Source organism: Cherax quadricarinatus, chromosome 52 (genome assembly GCF_038502225.1).
Source record: "Cherax quadricarinatus isolate ZL_2023a chromosome 52, ASM3850222v1, whole genome shotgun sequence".
Lineage (NCBI taxonomy): Eukaryota > Metazoa > Arthropoda > Malacostraca > Decapoda > Parastacidae > Cherax > Cherax quadricarinatus.
The window spans coordinates 12,586,492-12,605,472 of NC_091343.1; the positions used below are offsets into that span (position 1 = coordinate 12,586,492).

The 18,981-nt window shown below is 40.9% G+C and overlaps 1 protein-coding gene across 2 annotated transcripts in view; it reads left to right on the forward strand.

Annotated features, from left to right (window-relative positions):
- The first annotated feature begins 3,167 nt into the window (after positions 1–3,167).
- LOC128696805 (protein Spindly-B) overlaps positions 3,168–18,981 on the forward strand; it is a 35,065-nt gene continuing 19,251 nt past the window's right edge. For both annotated transcript variants that reach the window (XM_053788166.2, XM_053788167.2), the window contains exons 1-2: positions 3,168–3,369; positions 9,654–9,762. In XM_053788166.2, the coding sequence (XP_053644141.2) occupies positions 3,265–3,369; positions 9,654–9,762 (214 nt within the window). In that variant the 5' untranslated portion in view covers positions 3,168–3,264. The remainder of the gene's footprint in view (positions 3,370–9,653; positions 9,763–18,981) is intronic.

Consider the following 18,981-nt stretch of genomic DNA (forward strand, 5'->3'; position numbering starts at 1 on the left):
GGAATTTCCTTACAACTGCTGTCCCTGTTCACTCAGCAGTAAGTAGGTACCTGGGTGTTAGTCGACTGATGTGCATCGCTTCCATGGGGCCAAGATCACAGGACCCCAATGGAAATAGGATACACAGTCCCCGATGACGCACTGACTTTCTTGGGTTATCCTGGGTGGCTAATCCTCAGGGTTAAAAATCCGAACAAATAGGCAGGTGGTGTCTTAAATAGTTATATGCTGTACGTAAACAAACTGCTAGTTCATACCATAGTTATAGCTGGTGAAGGGCTCGTGATCTGAGGACTTGGAACTACCCTCCCTTTATTCACATCAAACTTTATCATCTTTCATTCAGTAGGTATTGTATAAGGACACTGTATTGTTTAGCGTTTCCCCGTTATAATAATAACGTAACGTTAATTTTCCATAATAGCATATTTTGAAGGTTAATGTATGTACATACATACATACACACACACACACACACACACACACACATATGTGTGTATATATATATATATATATATATATATATATATATATATATATATATATATATATATATATATATATATATATATATATATATATATGCAATAAGATCACAGTAAACAGGTGATTTCAGAATATGCAAAACAACCACTCTGAAAGAATAGAGAAATTCCAAGCGCTTTCGTGACTACTCACATTATCAAGGAACTATATAGTTCCTTGATAATGTGAGTAGTCACGAAAGCTCTTGGAATTTCTCTATTCTTTCAGAGTGGTTGTTTTGCATATATATATATATATATATATATATATATATATATATATATATATATATATATATATATATATATTTGGGACCTGACGATCTGTTGGAGTGTGAGCAGGGTAATATTTAGTGAAGGGATTCAGGGAAACCGGTTATTTTATATAGCCGGACTTGAGTCCTGGAAATGGGAAGTACAATGCCTGCACTCTAAAGGAGGGGTTCGGCATATTAGCAGTTTGGAGGGATATGTTGTGTATCTGTATATGTATATGCTTCTAAACCGTTGTGTTCTGGGCACCTCTGCAAAAACAGTGATTATATGTGAGTGAGGTGAAAGTGTTGAATGATGATGAAAGTATTTTCTTTATGGGGATTTTCTTTCCTTTTGGGTCACCCTGCCTCGGTGGGAGACGGCCGACTTGTTGAAAAATAAATAAATAAATACCTGGAGTTTACCTGGAGAGAATTCCGGGGGTCAACGCCCCCGCGGCCCGGTCTCTGACCAGGCCTCCTGGTGGATCAGAGCCTGATCAACCAGGCTGTTACTGCTGGCTGCACGCAAACCAACGTACGAGCCACAGCCCGGCTGGTCAGGAACCGACTTTAGGTGCTTGTCCAGTGCCAGCTTGAAGATTGCCAGGGGTCTGTTGGTAACCCCCCTTATGTATGCTGGGAGGCAGTTGAACAGTCTCGGGCCCCTGACACGTATTGTATGGTCTCTTAACGTGCTAGTGACACCCCTGCAATTTCATTGGGGGATGTTGCATCGTCGGCCAAGTCTTTTGCTTTATATATATATGTATATATATATATATATATATATATATATATATATATATATATATATATATATATATATATATATATATATATTATCACACTGGCCGATTCCCACCAAGGCAGGGTGGCCCGAAAAAGAAAAACTTTCACCATCATTCACTCCATCACTGTCTTGCCAGAAGGGTGCTTTACACTACAGTTTTTAAACTGCAACATTAACACCCCTCCTTCAGAGTGCAGGCACTGTACTTCCCATCTCCAGGACTCAAGTCCGGCCTGCCGGTTTCCCTGAACCCTTTCATAAATGTTACTTTGCTCACACTCCAACAGCACGTCAAGTATTAAAAACCATTTGTCTCCATTCACTCCTATCAAACACGCTCATGCATGCCTGCTGGAAGTCCAAGCCCCTCGCACACAAAACCTCCTTTACCCCCTCTCTCCAACCTTTCCTAGGCCGACCCCTACCCCGCCTTCCTTCCACTACAGACTGATACACTCTTGAAGTCATTCTGTTTCGCTCCATTCTCTCTACATGTCCGAACCACCTCAACAACCTTTCCTCAGCCCTCTGGACAACAGTTTTGGTAATCCCGCACCTCCTCCTAACTTCCAAACTACGAATTCTCTGCATTATATTCACACCACACATTGCCCTCAGACATGACATCTCCACCGCCTCCAGCCTTCTCCTCGCTGCAACATTCATCACCCATGCTTCACACCCATATAAGAGCGTTGGTAAAACTATACTCTCATACCTTCCCCTCTTTGCCTCCAAGGACAAAGTTCTTTGTCTCCACAGACTCCTAAGTGCACCACTCACTCTTTTCCCCTCATCAATTCTATGATTCACCTCATCTTTCATAGACCCATCCGCTGACACGTCCACTCCCAAATATCTGAATACATTCACCTCCTCCATACTCTCTCCCTCCAATCTGATATTCAATATATATATATACATATATATATATATATATATACATATATATATATATATATATATATATATATATATATATATATATATATATATATATATATATATAGAGAGAGAGAGAGAGAGAGAGAGAGAGAGAGAAAGAGAGAGAGAGATAGATAGATAGATAGATAGATAGATAGATAGATAGATAGATAATATATTCAATGGGAGGCAATCAAGTTCGATCCTATGAAGGAAAGAACTGATCCGATTTCTTGGACCAAAAAGTCCTCACAGGCATCAAGAATTCTCTCTGAAGAGGTATAAAATAATAAATAGTTAAGGGGGTGGAAGAAATAATAAATGGGTGTCCGCAATATTTATTTAACTTATAGGGACATATAACACAATAGATTTTGAACATTATATTTATACTGCAAGGAATAATAATAATAATAATAATAATAATAATAATAATAATAATAATAATAATAATAATAATAATAATAATGATAATATTATTATTATTATTATTATTATTATTATTATTATTATTATTATTATTATTATTATTATTATTATTATTATTATTATTATTATTATTATTATTATTAACAATAATAGTAAAAATAATAATAACATTAATATTAATAATAATAGCAAAGATGTACAGTTTAGTAATATTTTGTATTGTCATCTAAGCGACCAGTTTTACATGTGGTGGAGCAGGTGTTTACAACCTTGGCTTGCAACGTAGCAAGAGAGAACGTACTGCATTCAAGAAGTTACATTGCTTGCCACAGGAAGAATAATGGCAAGTGAGAAGGTAAACCAAGCTGTCTTGCCTCTGCCTAATCCGAGGATGGATGACTTGAAGGGCACAGTCAGCGACTTTGGCAACGAACTGACTGTTATGGTGAGTGATTTGGGTAATTTTGGAGATCCGGTCCTTATGAGTTTGGCCATTGTTTTATGTTGTGCAGGTATAAGAAACTTAAAACTAACCTACATAAACCCAACCTTAAAATAACCTTACTCCGCCAGCGTTATCCCCTCAAGGAAGGTTCCTTGACGTTGGTGAGGGGCTCTTGATTTAGGGAATTGGATCTGTGCTCCAGTTCCCCGAATTAAGCCTGAATGCCTTCCACATCCCCCTCCCAGGCGCTGTATAATCCTCCGGGTTTAGCGCTTCCCCCTTGATTATAATAACCTTACTCCGCCAGCGTTAGGTATGGGACTTGCGCATCTTCGTTTACGTTCGTTGTGAGTGTCCAGGAGCAACACTACTAACCATTGATTGGCCTTAAATTTAGTGCTGCAGGTTTCAACCCCTCAGGGAAGGTTCCTTGATGTTGGTGAGGGGCTCTTGATTTAGGGAATTGGATCTGTGCTCCAGTTCCCCGAATTAAGCCAGAATGCCTTCCACATCCCCCCCCAAGGCGCTGTATAATCATACGAGTTTAGCGCTTCCCCTTGATTATAATATAATTATAATAATAATGCAGGTTTCAAAATAAATTTACTGTTATTGCTAATATCTCCCAAAGTAATTTGCACAAGAAATCAAAATGTGGTATCATGCTTGTATTTTGAAAAAAAAGAGAAAAAAAGAATAATGCTTGATTTCTCGAAAGGCATCAGATTTCCATATCAGCCGTGATATGTTACTGAACCATAAATTTACTCTTCAAGGGAGATGCCACGTAGGGCATTTGAGCCACTCCTCATCTCGCGGATCAGACCTGGTTACCTCCCACTCCAGTTTCCTTAGGGGTTTAGCGCTTCTGCACGAAAATACAGTAAGATTCCTCAAGCCGGTGTGTAGGTGCTAGGCGACGGTACCTTGTTCCAAATAGTCGGAGTTATCCTCACGGATCAAACCTGATTACTTCCTATACCCCAGGCTCTGTATGTCCCTTGCGGATTTAACTCTCTCCTATGAATGTGATTTCTTAGTCAGGGAGTCAGAGGTATACACAGATGTATTTCAGTGTACGTACACAGGCGTTTTCCATGGGAAGTATGTATGTACTGCATATGAATATACGTTTATTTAGTGGATATAGATGTATCGTATATACATATGCGATGTACCATACATATATTAGGTATGTATCGTGAATTCACAGGTATTTATCATATATGTGTATCCTATATACAGAGGTATGTATCGTATGTACACAAAAATGTATATACACAGGTATATACATGATACATGCCTTGATGCTTGTAAAGGGCATCCTAGTTAAATCTTGTAATTGTATGCAACCTAGTGTTGCCCAGGGGTAAATATGTTCTTTCAAGTCATTGAAACGTACATAGTCATCTCTAGCAGGGGCGTCGTAAGGGGGGAAGGGGGGCCGCCCCGGGTGACGCCATTTAGGGGGTGACACCATAGAGCCTCTAAAGAAGGTAACACTAATGACCAAAACCATGCTGCAGCAACCTAAGAGAAAAATTATTCGTTTCTATATAGCCTATTATAGGATTACAGAGTACAAATAGGCCTGTATAGGGAAAATCATTGATTTTGATGATGTGATAGATGATTTTGCAGGATTGAAGGCAAGGAAATGAAATAGCAGATTCTTTGAGATGTTACATGTACTCAAGGTCAAATCGGAACTCGTTTTTCTTTTTTCTTTATTTTTCAAGTTTTTTTTTCATTGTTGAAGATGAATAAATGTAGAATCTGTTGCCTATACTCAAAGTGGTATTTGAGTTTCCTCAATATTACTACGATTATTTATTTTATCATTAATAAAGTTCGGTTTATGGCCTTTAAACGTTCTCATTGCTAAACATTAGTCACTGGGCGTTATCCTGAGTAATTCTCGATCAGAGCAGCTCTGAGCACTGTTCCTCGAGTTTTTTCTTGGGTTATCCTGAGTAGTTCTGGACCAGAGCTGAGAGGAAACTTGCTTGCAGTCACTTCGAGCACCATCCTTTCAAGAGGATAAGGCGGTGACTTGCTTGCTTGTTCACCCCTCTCTTCCCCATCCCCTCATCCTGCCCCTTCCTCCCCTCACCCAAACATCTATACTGGCCCACACACTAACACTCTGCTTACATTGTTGTCCTTCTGACTTTCCTATCTTCTTTTTCGGCAACTTCGCCTTTGGCGAGTTAACACAAGGCATTTTGACTTTCCGGTAACCCGTGTGGTTTTTTAAAATCCGGCCGATCTTTGCCTTGGGCCCTTTCCCCCTCACTCCTCGAGGGTAGGCTATCTTGGGGGCTGACCTTCATAAGTCAGCTGACTTAGGATGTTTAGGGCTACCACCAAGGAAAGCCTTTTTTGTTAAAGTAACTTCTGTGTCAGATGTACCTTCCTGGACATCATGGCACGAATACGTGTCGATGACAGTCAAAAGTCTAAGAAGGAAATTCTCGAATGTATTTGTTCAAATTCAACTATTGCTCCAGTGGATGTTTTTCAAACCTACGCTGGGGCAGTACTTCTCTCTTCTGAAGAAGAGTTACTCCAACTGCTTAAGCAGGACGTTCTTGGTAAATTGAAGACTTTTGGTATCCGCTGGGCGACTTGAAAGGAAAACAACTATTTAATATCATGACAGCCCGGTGGCCTGGTGGCTAAAGCTCCCGCTTCACACACGGAGGGCCCGGGTTCGATTCCCGGCGGGTGGAAACATTTCGACACGTTTCCTTTCACCTGTTGTCCTGTTCACCTAGCTAGTTAGACAGTCCTCGATGATGCACTAACTTTCTTGGGTTATCCTGGGTGGCTAACCCTCCGGGGTTAAAAATCCGAACGAAATCTTATCTTATCTTAAGGCCCATTCTTTAAATCATATGTCGGTCCTCATCCGGGGACACCAGATATAGTCCTTACCAACAGAGACTGACCTCTTCCATTGTCGAGTCTCTCCTGGTGGGAACGTAGGATCTGACCATATCCCTGTTATAATACAACTACAAACTCCTCCATTTAGAATACCTGTACCTCCTAAACCCAATCTCAACACCCTAGGATTTGACCCCTTCAGGGCATTTCTTGGTGACGATGAAATTGTGTCGTTGGAAAATTTACCTTCCAGTGCAATTGACGACGCGATCAGCTCCCTTCACAACCGAATACTTGATGCTACTAATGCAGCTTGCCAGTTAGCTTCCACAAAGATCTACCAACAATATAAACCTACTAGGGAAATTAGAGACTGAAAAATTATCAAACAGAATGTCGAAGGAATCTTCAAACGCAACAACCACCACAGGCTACACTGTATAGATTGAGGCAGGACTTAATTACTATGATTAGTCATCACAAAAAAGACTTAAGAAAATTTCTAGTTCTCCAAGCTAATCAGTATAAACGTCAGCCTGCAAAATTTTAGAGCAAGATTCGGCAACTTTTAGGGGCAAAGCACAAGGCTCCCAGTTATCTAATTCATACCTTCACTGATGATGATGAGGATGTTGAGATAAAACTTGATGATCCACAGAACCAGGCTAATTTGATGGGTGATGTGTGAGAGAAAATTCTCTCCCACAATAACAGTCGTCGATTTAATAATAACTACTATCAGTTGGGCAATGTCTGGAGAGATGAGAACTTAGCTGATCTCCAATCACTACCTTCCATCGATACATCAACTCTTGAAGATGCCCACCCTCTTACTAGACCTATTACACTACTTGAGATGAGTCAGGTTATTGGAAGACTGCGAAATAGAGCCCCTGGTCTCTGGAATAACAGTGAAACAAATAAAGTTTCTACCCAGAAATTGTAAACAGTCTTTGGTCAATATCTTTAATGCCATCTTGGCCTCCGGACATTTTCCAGTGGTTTTTAAGACTGCGAGGATGATCTTTCTTGCTAAACCCCATAAAGACATCCACCAACCTGGGAACTATGGACCTATATCCTTACTTGAAGTCACTGGCAAAGTTCTTGAGAAGATCATTTCCAAAAGATTGAACTATTATATGGAGTTTAACCACCTCTTTACTGAAAAGCAGTTCGGTTTTAGGACTCATAGAGGTACCCATCATGCAATATTTTCGATGCTGTAGCGAGCCTGAAACATCAGGGCAATCTTGCTCTAATTCCCACCAGAGATGTTCATAAAGCTTTTGATAGCTAATGGCATGATGTTCTTATATATAAACTTATTGACCTACCTGACCATAACGACCTTTCTCAGATTTATATATAACTTAACTCAAAGAAAAATCATTCCTACCTTTCACGGCAGGTCGACAGAGTCTTTTATACCGACAGTTGGTGTCCCACAAGGTTCATGTCTTAGTCCAATTCTATTCAATATTTATGTGAATGATCTTCCTCAACCGGAGTTCAACGATACAATTATAACGCAATTTGCAGCATTGTTCCATACCATGGAACAATGCTCTTCTCCAGACTGAGGGACTGACCACCTCAAAACTTTAAGGGTGATGGACTGATTACATCGTCTTCAAGCATCTTCTGCTTCTATCAACTTTTCTGTACTCGACTGAAGAAGCCTACTGTGTAGGCGAAACGTTTCGAAATAAAGATACCTAACTGTTGCATATGTGTCTTACCTAACATATCTGTTATATCTGTGTGACTCTGATGAGTAAGTGTTATACTCCCTCCAATACTTTTCTGTTATTACACATACACTTTTTAAATTGCACCAAAGTGGTTGGGCCACTTCCCTTTTACATCCTACCTCGCTCCCCCTCCCAGCCTTTTTCCATATTTCTATCCTTATCCATCCTTCTTCCTTACCCACCTTACCAAAGCTCTGGTCGTAAGTTGAAGTTGAAGCCACTGGGCATGCAGCAGTGATGTAACTGGAGTTTACTACCCCTACCCCACCACCCTTGGATTTCATGGGGGTGACACCAAAGATTCCGACCCGGGTGATACCAACCCTAGCGACGCCTCTGATCTCTAGCCAGCAAACATGGGAAATTTCCAGATTAAATGTTGGTTGTCTGATAGTCATGTAATATTCCTGATGATAATGAAGACTATGGATGTCGTACAGGATTTGATAAGTACATCTCGTTCTGATCGAAATGACATTCAAATAAACTTTTCTTAGTATTCCCATCCACGACTGAGAGGGGTTATTTAACTAGCTTCTTTTTTACTGAACATAAATAGTTCAGTAAGAATAATAATGTCCTATTACTCAGAGAACTTGTGCATTGTACTGGAGGGCTCCCGTTTGTACGACTCGGAGGTTTCGCGACCCCAAACGGTAAGCGAAAATCGCCGGCGGGTGGAAAAGAGCGATTTTTTCATTATTGAATGCGTCTAAAGGACCTGATAATGTGTTGACACTATTATATATTAAGTGCTCAATACAGCTAGGCATAAAAAGTGAAATAAATACACAGTACATCCAATATTTACTTAAATAATACGGCGCCGATCGTCCTTCCCTTCCTCATCTGTTGTACGAAAATGGCGGAAAAGCGGTAAAAGCACTGAACATAGTGAACAATTTTTGCTCATTTGAAAGGCAGCGAAAACGTGGAATATCGAAAAGAGGGAGCTATATGCGCGGGGCCTCCTGTACATGTTATAAAGTGGAGTGAGACTTCTAATGGTTAATCACTTTATATTAAAGCAAATCACATGTTTTCATGAGACTGACTGGGTTGGCAGCAGTCAAATTTTCCAATGAACATTAAAATAAACGTGTTCTATTTAATAATAAAAATTCCAACATCTTAAAAATAGTTTTACAAAATCGCTCTGAAGTGTGTATGCTAGTGGTGCTGCTATAATAATAACAGTAATTATATTACTTTTTTACAATCATTGGCGCAGCCATGGGAGGCGGGGCCAATGGGGCTAAGGCCCCATTAATAACAAAATTCCATCGTATTACATTGACTAGTAACCACGATAGTTTAAGAAATTTCACATACTGAAAATTATATGTTTTTCACCATACGATTATTTAAGCCCCTCCTTGATTGAAATCGTAGCTTAATTAAGCCTCCCTTACTTTATTGAAATGTTGGCTGCGTCACTATTATTACTGCATCTTTTTAATTTTAATACCCATAAAATCATCTTAACTGTGCTCTTCCACCCTTCCTACTCTATGATCCAGCAACACCCCCTGCCCTGCAGCGCAGTACGACCCTTGTGGGTTTGGCGCTACTTTTTTATTATAATAATTGTGTTATTAAAATAAGTATCATTGCCATTATCATAACACGTTTGTAAACCAGAATAAACAAATGGAAAAGAAGCGAGTCCAGAAAGAAATGTTGCAGAAGACAGTAGAAGCTAAGCGTGAACATATTGAAGCCCTCCGTGCTGAGATCCGCGCGTTCATTGGTGAGTACGTTTACTATATTTATTTTTAAAGTTTAGCTGCCCCCAAGACTAGGCCTCCACTGTAGTTAGCCTCATTATCCCTAAAACCAGGCACCCTTCCATTAGATACGCATCCTGTTGTCTTTTGCAAAATTATTGTAAATTTACTTTCTACTGTGATTATCAGAATTAGTTACATAACATTGAGAGGCTGCGCTCTCTGTATAACATTTTCTAGTGTTTGCAACTAGAGCCGTTTACCTAATATCCATCACTGAAGATAGTTTTCTAACATTCCATCACGGGTTGTGTAAGGAAGTAATAAATGTCAGTCAGCCTGAAGTGTAAGACATGGATAAGGACACTTAAGTACAGTTCAGGACATTACTAAATGTCCTAAAATCTACATAACGTCCTTTTCCACAACTTGTCGGTATCAACATGGGTTTAGAGCAGGCCACTTCTGCCTGCCCCCAACTACTGGACCACTATGGCAAGGTCTTGGATGCTCTAGAGGACAAACAAAATGCAGATGTAGTATACACTGACTTTGCGAAAGCTTTAGACAAGTGCGACTATGGTGTAAAAGAGCACAAAATGACTGATAAAGGAATAATAGGAAAAATTGGTAGGTGGATCTACAACTTCTTAACAGAACACAAAGAATAATGGTAAACAGAGTAAGTCTGAGGTGGCTACAGTGAAAAACTCTGTTCCACAAGGCACAGTACTAGCCCCCATCCTGTTCCTCATCCTCACATATAACATAGACAAAGATGTAAGCCACAGTACCGTGTCTTCTTTTGCGGATGACACCCGAATTTGCATGACCGTCCATCTAAGACACTGCAAGACTTCAAACGGACATCAACCAAATCTTTAATTGGGCCGCAGAAAACAGTATGAAGTTCAATGAAGAGAAATTTCAATTACTCTGATGTGGAAAACTTGAGGAATTTAAAACTGTATCAGAGTATAAAACAAATTCCAACCATACAATAGAGCGGTTTATAAGCTGCTTCTCCGCTGATATGCCGTATTCTTTTCAAGATTGATGGACTGAACACATCGACTCAAGGTTGAGGGACTGATTACCTCATTCTCCTCCTGTTCTTCAAGTTTCTCCTACGTAGGAATGATGAAGCCACTGTGTGGCGAAACGTTTCCTCAATAAAGATACCCAAGAGTTGCACATGTGTCTAATTTATCATCAGAGCGAAAAAATAATGTGAAGGACCTGGGAGTGATAATGTCAGAGAATCTCACTTTCAAAGCTCACAACACTGTATATACCACATCTGCTAAGAAAATGATAAGAACATAAGAAAGGAGGAACACTGCAGCAGGCCTGTTGGCCCATACTAGGCAGGTCCTTTACAATTCATCCCTCTAACGAAACATTTGTCCAACCCAATTTTCAATGCTACACAAGAAAGAAGCTCTGGTGTGAAAGTCACACTCAAATCCAACCCCTCCCACTCATGTACTTATCCAACCTAAATTTGAAACTACCCAAAGTCCTAGCCTCAATAACCCAACTAGGTAGACTGTTCCACTCAACTACCCTATTTCCAAACCAATACTTTCCTATGTCCTTTCTAAATCTAAACTTATCTAATTTAAATCCATTACTGCGGGTTCTCTCCTGGAGAGATATCCTCAAGACCTTGTTAATATCCCCTTTATTAATACCTATCTTCCACTTATACACTTCGATCAGGTCTCCCCTCATTCTTCGTCTAACAAGTGAATGTAACTTAAGAGTCTTCAATCTTTCTTCATAAAGAAGATTTCTAATGCTATATATTAATTTAGTCATCCTACGCTGAATGTTTTCTAACGAATTTATGTCCATTCTGTAATATGGAGACCAGAATTGAGATGCATAATCTAGGTGAGGCCTTACTAATGATGTATAAAGCTGCAGTATGACCTCTGGACTTCTGTTGCTTACACTTCTTGATATAAATCCCAGTAATCTATTTGCCTTATTACGTACGCTTAGGTATTGCTGTCTTGGTTTAAGGTTGCTGCTCACCATAACCCCCAAGTCCTTTTCGCAATCTGTATGGCTAAGTTCTACATCATTTAACTTATAAGTGCTAGGGTTATGGGCACTCCCGAGCTTCAGAACCTTGCATTTATCTGTATTGAACTGCATCTGCCACTTTTCTGACCAAGAGTAGAGTTTGTCTAAATCCTCCTGAAGTTCCCTAACAGCTACGTTTGAATCAATTATCCTACCTATCTTTGTGTCATCGGCGAATTTGCTCATATCACTAGTAATTCCTTCATCAAGATCATTGATATATATTATAAACAACAACGGGCCCAAAACTGATCCCTGTGGAACGCCACTTGTTACTGATCCCCACTCGGATTTAACCCCATTTATGGACACTCTCTGCTTCCTGTCTGTGAGCCATGATTCGATCCACGAGAGCACCCTTCCCCCAATGCCATGAGCTGCTACTTTCTTTAACAGTCTTTGGTGCGGAACTCTATCAAATGCCTTACTAAAATCTAAGTAAATAATATCAAATTCTTTATCGTGGTCAACAGCCTCAAAAGCTTTACTGAAGAAAGTTAATAAATTAGTTAGACAAGACCGGCCTCTTGTGAATCCATGCTGAGTATCATTAATCAAGCTGCGCTTATCGAGATGGCTTCTTATAATCTCAGCTATAATTGACTCTAGTAATTTGCCTACAATTGAGGTCAGGCTTATTGGGCGGTAATTTGACGGTAACGACTTGTCCCCTGTTTTAAAAATAGGAATTACATTAGCCATCTTCCACATATCAGACACTACACCTGTTTGAAGAGATAAATTAAAAATATTAGTTAATGGTTCACAGAGTTCTATTTTGCATTCCTTAAGATCCCTTGAAAAAACCTCATCAGGACCCGGTGACTTATTTTGCTTCAGTCTGTCTATCTGCTTCACAACCATTTCACTAGTGACTGTGATGTTACATAATTTATCTTCTTCTGGCCCACTATAAAAATTAATTACTGGAATATTATTAGTGTCTTCCTGTGTAAAAACCGAGAGAAAATAATTATTTAAAATCGAGCCCATTTCATTCTCTTTGTCAGTAAGATGCCCATAGTTATTTTTAAGGGGACCTATCTTATCTCTGACTTTTGTTCTATATACCTGGAAAAAACTTTTTGGGTTAGTTTTAGAATCCCAAGCAACTTTAATTTCATAGTCCCTTTTAGCTATTCTTATCCCCTTTTTAATGTCCCTCTTAATGTCAATATACTGATTCATAAGATGACCCTCACCTCTTATGATACGCCTATAAATTCCTTTCTTATGCCCTAGTAGATATTTCAGCCTATTATTCATCCATTTTGGGTCATTTCTATTTGATCTAATTTCTTTATACGGAATAAACGTTCTTTGAGCAGCATGTATGGTGTTCAGAAAACTGTCATATTGATAGCTCTCTTCGTTAACCCAGTCAACAGATGATAAGTGTTCTCTAAGCCCATCGTAATCTGCTAAGCGAAAATCTGGGACTGTTACTGAGTTATCCCTACTATCATACTTCCATTCAATTCTAAATGTAATTGATTTGTGGTCGCTAGCACCCAGTTCCTCTGAAACTTCTAAATTATTAACAAGGGATTCATTGTAATAAAGTTGGTAGAATTACCGACAATATGTAAAGTAAAAGGACACAAGTGCAACTAATGTGACATTTATTGTGGCAACGTTTTGCTCTCCAGGAGCTTTATCAAGGCTTGATAATGTTCATTCTGTCAGACACTGCAACACAAGGGTATCTTGGTACAGACCATCAACTTCGACCTCTACTAGTGAGAACGGCTGGGTTTGAGAGGGACCTGCCCTCCCAAAGCAACCTACGTCTCACCTCCTGGCACTATATAAAGGCTCCATCCTGTTACTTCAACTTCATATTGTTTCAGACAACGGAACAATGCTCTTCTCCAGACTGAGGGACTGACCACCTCAAAACTTTAAGGGTGATGGACTGATTACATCGTCTTCAAGTATCTTCTGCTTCTATCAACTTTTCTGTACTCGACTGAAGAAGCCTACTGTGTAGGCGAAACGTTTCGAAATAAAGATACCTAACTGTTGCATATGTGTCTTACCTAACAATCTGTCGGTATTTTATACCATTTTAATGTTCATTCGCTTGATAAAGCTCCTGGAGAGCGAAACGTTGCCACAATAAATGTCACATTAGTTGCACTTGTGTCCTTTTACTTTACAAGGGATTCATTGTTAGGTAAGACACATATGCAACAGTTAGACAACTTTATTCCGAAACGTTTCGCCTACACAGTAGGCTTCTTCAGTCGAATACAGAAAGTAGGCAGGAACAGTAGAGATGTGAAGACGATGTAATCAGTCCATCACCCTTGAAGTCGATAAATTAGACACATGTGCAACTCTTCGGTATCTTTATTGAGGAAACGTTTCGCCACACAGTGGCTTCATCAGTCCATACGTAGGAGAAACTTGAAGAACAGGAGAAGAATGAGGTAATCAGTCCCTCAACCTTGAGTCGATGTGTTCAGTCCATCAATCTTGAATACTCAAGGTTGAGGGACTGATTACCACATTCTTCTCCTGTTCTTCAAGTTTCTCCTACGTATGGACTGATGAAGCCACTGTGTGGCGAAACGTTTCCTCAATAAAGATACCCAAGAGTTGCACATGTGTCTAATTTATCAACACGTCGGTTCTCTGAACCATTCATCTACAAACCCTTGAAGTCGTAGAATTTGAGGTTGTCAGTCCCTCGGCCTGGAGAAGTTCAGTTCCATAGTCAGGAACTATCTGAAGATCAAGCGACAGTGCGGAGACTTAAAAACTGTCGGAAGTAGTAGTAGTGAGAATGTAGCCACTGAGAGGTCATGTCCCTCTCAGATCCAACACTTCTCACTTGAAAAGCTTGTCAAAGGTGTTTTCTGTACCAAGATGCCATGTGTTGCAGTGTCTGACAAGATGAACATCAAAATGGTATACAATACCGACAGGTTGTTAGGTAAGACACATATGCAACAGTTAGACAACTTTATTCCGAAACGTTTCGCCTACACAGTAGGCTTCTTCAGTCGAATACAGAAAGTAGGCAGGAACAGTAGAGATGTGAAGACGATGTAATCAGTCCATCACCCTTGAAGTCGAACAATAAAATGGTATAAAATACCGACAGGTTGTTGGGTAAGACACATATGCAACAGTTAGGTATCTTTATTTCGAAACGTTTCGCCTACACAGTAGGCTTCTTCAGTCGAGTACAGAAAAGTTGATAGAAGCAGAAGATACTTGAAGACGATGTAATCAGTCCATCACCCTTAAAGTTTTGAGGTGGTCAGTCCCTCAGTCTGGAGAAGAGCATTGTTCCATAGTATGAAACAATATGGAGATGAAGTGGCAGGATGGAGCCTTATATAGCGCCAAGAGGTGAGACGTAGGTCACTAGAAGAGGTAAGAACTCAGATGTTGGGCGGTCAGGTCCCTCTCAAATCCATCCATTCTCACTAGTGGAGGTTGTCGAAGTTGATTGCAGGTCTGTACCAAGATACCCTTGTGTTGCAGTGTCTGACAGATTGAACAATAAAATGGTATAAAATACCGACAGGTTGTTAGGTAAGACACATATGCAACAGTTAGGTATCTTTATTTCGAAACGTTTCGCCTACACAGTAGGCTTCTTCAGTCGAGTACAGAAAAGTTGATAGAAGCAGAAGATACTTGAAGACGATGTAATCAGTCCATCACCCTTAAAGTTTTGAGGTGGTCAGTCCCTCAGTCTGGAGAAGAGCATTGTTCCATAGTATGAAACAATATGGAGATGAAGTGGCAGGATGGAGCCTTATATAGCGCCAAGAGGTGAGACGTAGGTCACTAGAAGAGGTAAGAACTCTGATGTTGGGCGGTCAGGTCCCTCTCAAATCCATCCGTTCTCACTAGTGGAGGTTGTCGAAGTTGATTGCAGGTCTGTACCAAGATACCCTTGTGTTGCAGTGTCTGACAGATTGAACAATAAAATGGTATAAAATACCGACAGGTTGTTAGGTAAGACACAGATGCAACAGTTAGGTATCTTTATTTCGAAACGTTTCGCCTACACAGTAGGCTTCTTCAGTCGAGTACAGAAAAGTTGATAGAAGCAGAAAATACTTGAAGACGATGTAATCAGTCCATCACCCTTAAAGTTTTCAGGTGGTCAGTCCCTCAGTCTGGAGAAGAGCATTGTGCCATAGTATGAAACAATATGGAGATGAAGTGGCAGGATGGAGCCTTATATAGCGCCAAGAGGTGAGACGTAGGTCACTAGAAGAGGTAAGAACTCAGATGTTGGGCGGTCAGGTCCCTCTCAAATCCATCCATTCTCACTAGTGGAGGTTATCGAAGTTGAGAGGTCAATATGAAGTTGAAAGGACAGAATGGAGCCTTATATAGCGCCAGGAGGTGAGACGTAGGTCACTTTGGGAGGTCAGGTCCCTCTCAAATCCAGCCGTTCTAACTAGTAGAGGTTGTCAAAGTTGATTGCAGGTCTGTCAGACACTGCAACACAAGGGTATCTTGGTACAGACCTGAAATCAACTTTGACAACCTCTACTAGTTAGAACGGCTGGATTTGAGAGGGACCTGACCTCCCAAAGTGACCTGCGTCTCACCTCCTGGCGCTATATAAGGCTCCATTCTGTCCTTTCAACTTCATATTGTTTCAAACTTCGGAACAATGCTCTTCTCCAGACTGAGGGACTGATGAAAGTTAAGACACATGTGCAACATCTGGATATCTTTATTGTAGTAGACGTTTCGCCATCCAGTGGCTTTATCAATACAGATTCTAGGACATAATAGGAAGACAGTAGAACTATATACAAAAGATGAGGTAATCAGTCCCTCGGCCTTGGAGTTAGTGTTCACAGCATCGTGGTGGAGGAGAATCTGGAGCAAAGACAAGAAGACTGGCGGTTTATATAGGCGTCAGTGGATAGGGACGGGCAGCAGACGAGGGCAAAGTCACTGGTAGGCGGGATTCCCCAGTGGAAGTAGGTCCTTCCCAAAGAGATGGGTTAGTTGCAGCAGCCGTGAAGGTCTTGTAGATGTCCTCTGAACCAAGATTCCATGATGTTGCAGTGTCTGACAAGTTGTGCAAGAAAGGTATAAAATACCGACAATATGAAAGTTAAGACACATGTGCAACATCTGGATATCTTTATTGTAGTAGACGTTTCGCCATCCAGTGGCTTTATCAATACAGATTCTAGGACATAATAGGAAGACAGTAGAACTATATACAAAAGATGAGGTAATCAGTCCCTCGGCCTTGGAGTTAGTGTTCACAGCATCGTGGTGAAGGAGAATCTGGAGAAAAGTCGAACGAACGAACGAACGAAAGTTCAGGTAAGATCCCAAATGGGATGAGCGGGGAAGACGGGACAGACGAAGAATAGTGCTGGAGAGGAGTGTTCTTAGTCGTAGAAATAGAGCCAGGGCTTAACCCAGCAGCAAAGGCGATCGTGGGACAGATATTGAAAAGAGAAATTCCGGTTCTTCTGTTGGGACTCCGGTGGGGTGAGCTGGGAGTAAGGGACTTGCGACGTTTAGAGCTAGAGAGGAGTGCAGAACTGAGTCATGTCTTAACCCAAAAAAGCTAAGGCGAACGTGGGTCAGAGAATGGTACCTGTCTTAGAAGGTACCTGTCAGCGGATCCAAGGTTATTTGTAAGTAGGGTTAGGAGCAGGATCATGCAAGGAGTAGAAAAGGTTGTGTTGGTTTGTGGGTCTGCGAATGTCTTCGTCAAGGAGAGAGGTCCAGTAGTCATGTCGTGTCTCAAGTTTGTCTATCTGTCTGTCACTGAGCCTCTTCCAGTACAGATTCAGCGCAGGGACGTCTAACTGGGCATGGAGAGACTCGCTTGTGGCGAAGTCCTCCCATCTGACATCAAGCACCCAGCGCAGCGCCTTGTTCTGGACACGCTGCAGTTTAAGTAAGTTTGTTTTTGCTGCAAGAGAGAGGGCTAGAGGAGAGTAAGTTATCAGAGGACGTATTAGGGATTTGTAGAGGTGTAGTTTGGTGCGTTGAGAGGCATGTTTCAGCTTGTAGAGGCCCGCAAGGGCCTTACTAGCTATTGCATGCCTTGAGTGAATGTGTCCGTGTAAACGAAGAAGGTAGTCAAGATTAACGCCAAGGACAGTGACAGATTGTGTGATAGGGAAGTAAGTGCGGGTGTCAGCTGTTCTGAGTTCGACAGGTAATGGAGGATCACGTTTCCTGTAGTTAAAATACGTAATGCTGGATTTTGCTGCATTGGTTTTGATCCTCCATTTTTGTTCCCAGATGGCTATCCTGTCAACCTCATTTTGTGTTTTGTGTGTGAGTGTATCTATATTGGCATGAGTGATAAGTTGTGTAATGTCGTCTGCATAGGCTAGTGTGATGGAGTTGTGGTATACAGGTGTTGGAATGTCGTTAGTGTATAAAATGTAGAGGGTAGGGGAAAGGACAGATCCCTGGGGTACTCCAGCATTTAGTGTGAAGTAGTCAGAGTAACAGCCTTGGAATTTGATTCTCATGGTACGGCCGTCTAGGAAGTTGCAGAGGAGTTTACGAGTATTGAGAGGCAGGTTGAAGTTAGTGCAGAGTTTGTACTTGAGCCCCTCGTGCCACACAGTGTCAAAAGCTTTTTCAACGTCTTTTGCAACCAGGGCTGTCCTGTTTCTTTGTTTTGTGTTTATGTGGATGTAGTTGAGAATGATGTTAATGGCATCCTGTGTGGATCTGTGTGTTCTGAAGCCAAACTGGCCATCTGAAAGTAGAGAATTATGTTCCAGGTATCTGCGAAGGCGATGATTAATGAGTTTTTCAAAGAGTTTTCCTAAAGTTTCGAGGAGGCTGATAGGGCGATAGTTTCTAGGGTCAGAGTGGTCTTTATTGGGTTTAGGAAGGAGGATAGCAGTAGCAGCTTTGAAGAGGGAAGGGAAGTATCCAGAGGCAAGGGAGGCATTGAGGAGGTTTGTGTAGGCAGTAATGATAGAGTCAGGAAGGTGTTTCAGGATAATATGGTTTAGGCCAGAGGCACCAGGAGCCTTTGGAGGAAGGTGTCTGAGGAGAGTTTTAATGTCTGTGTTGGTGAAAGGAGTGTCGAGTTCTTGGGAGGAGGTAAGAGTGTCTAGATGTATGTGGCTGTCTGGTGTTGTTTCTTGTGTGTGTGCAGTGTTCCAGTGTTCTATGTTCTG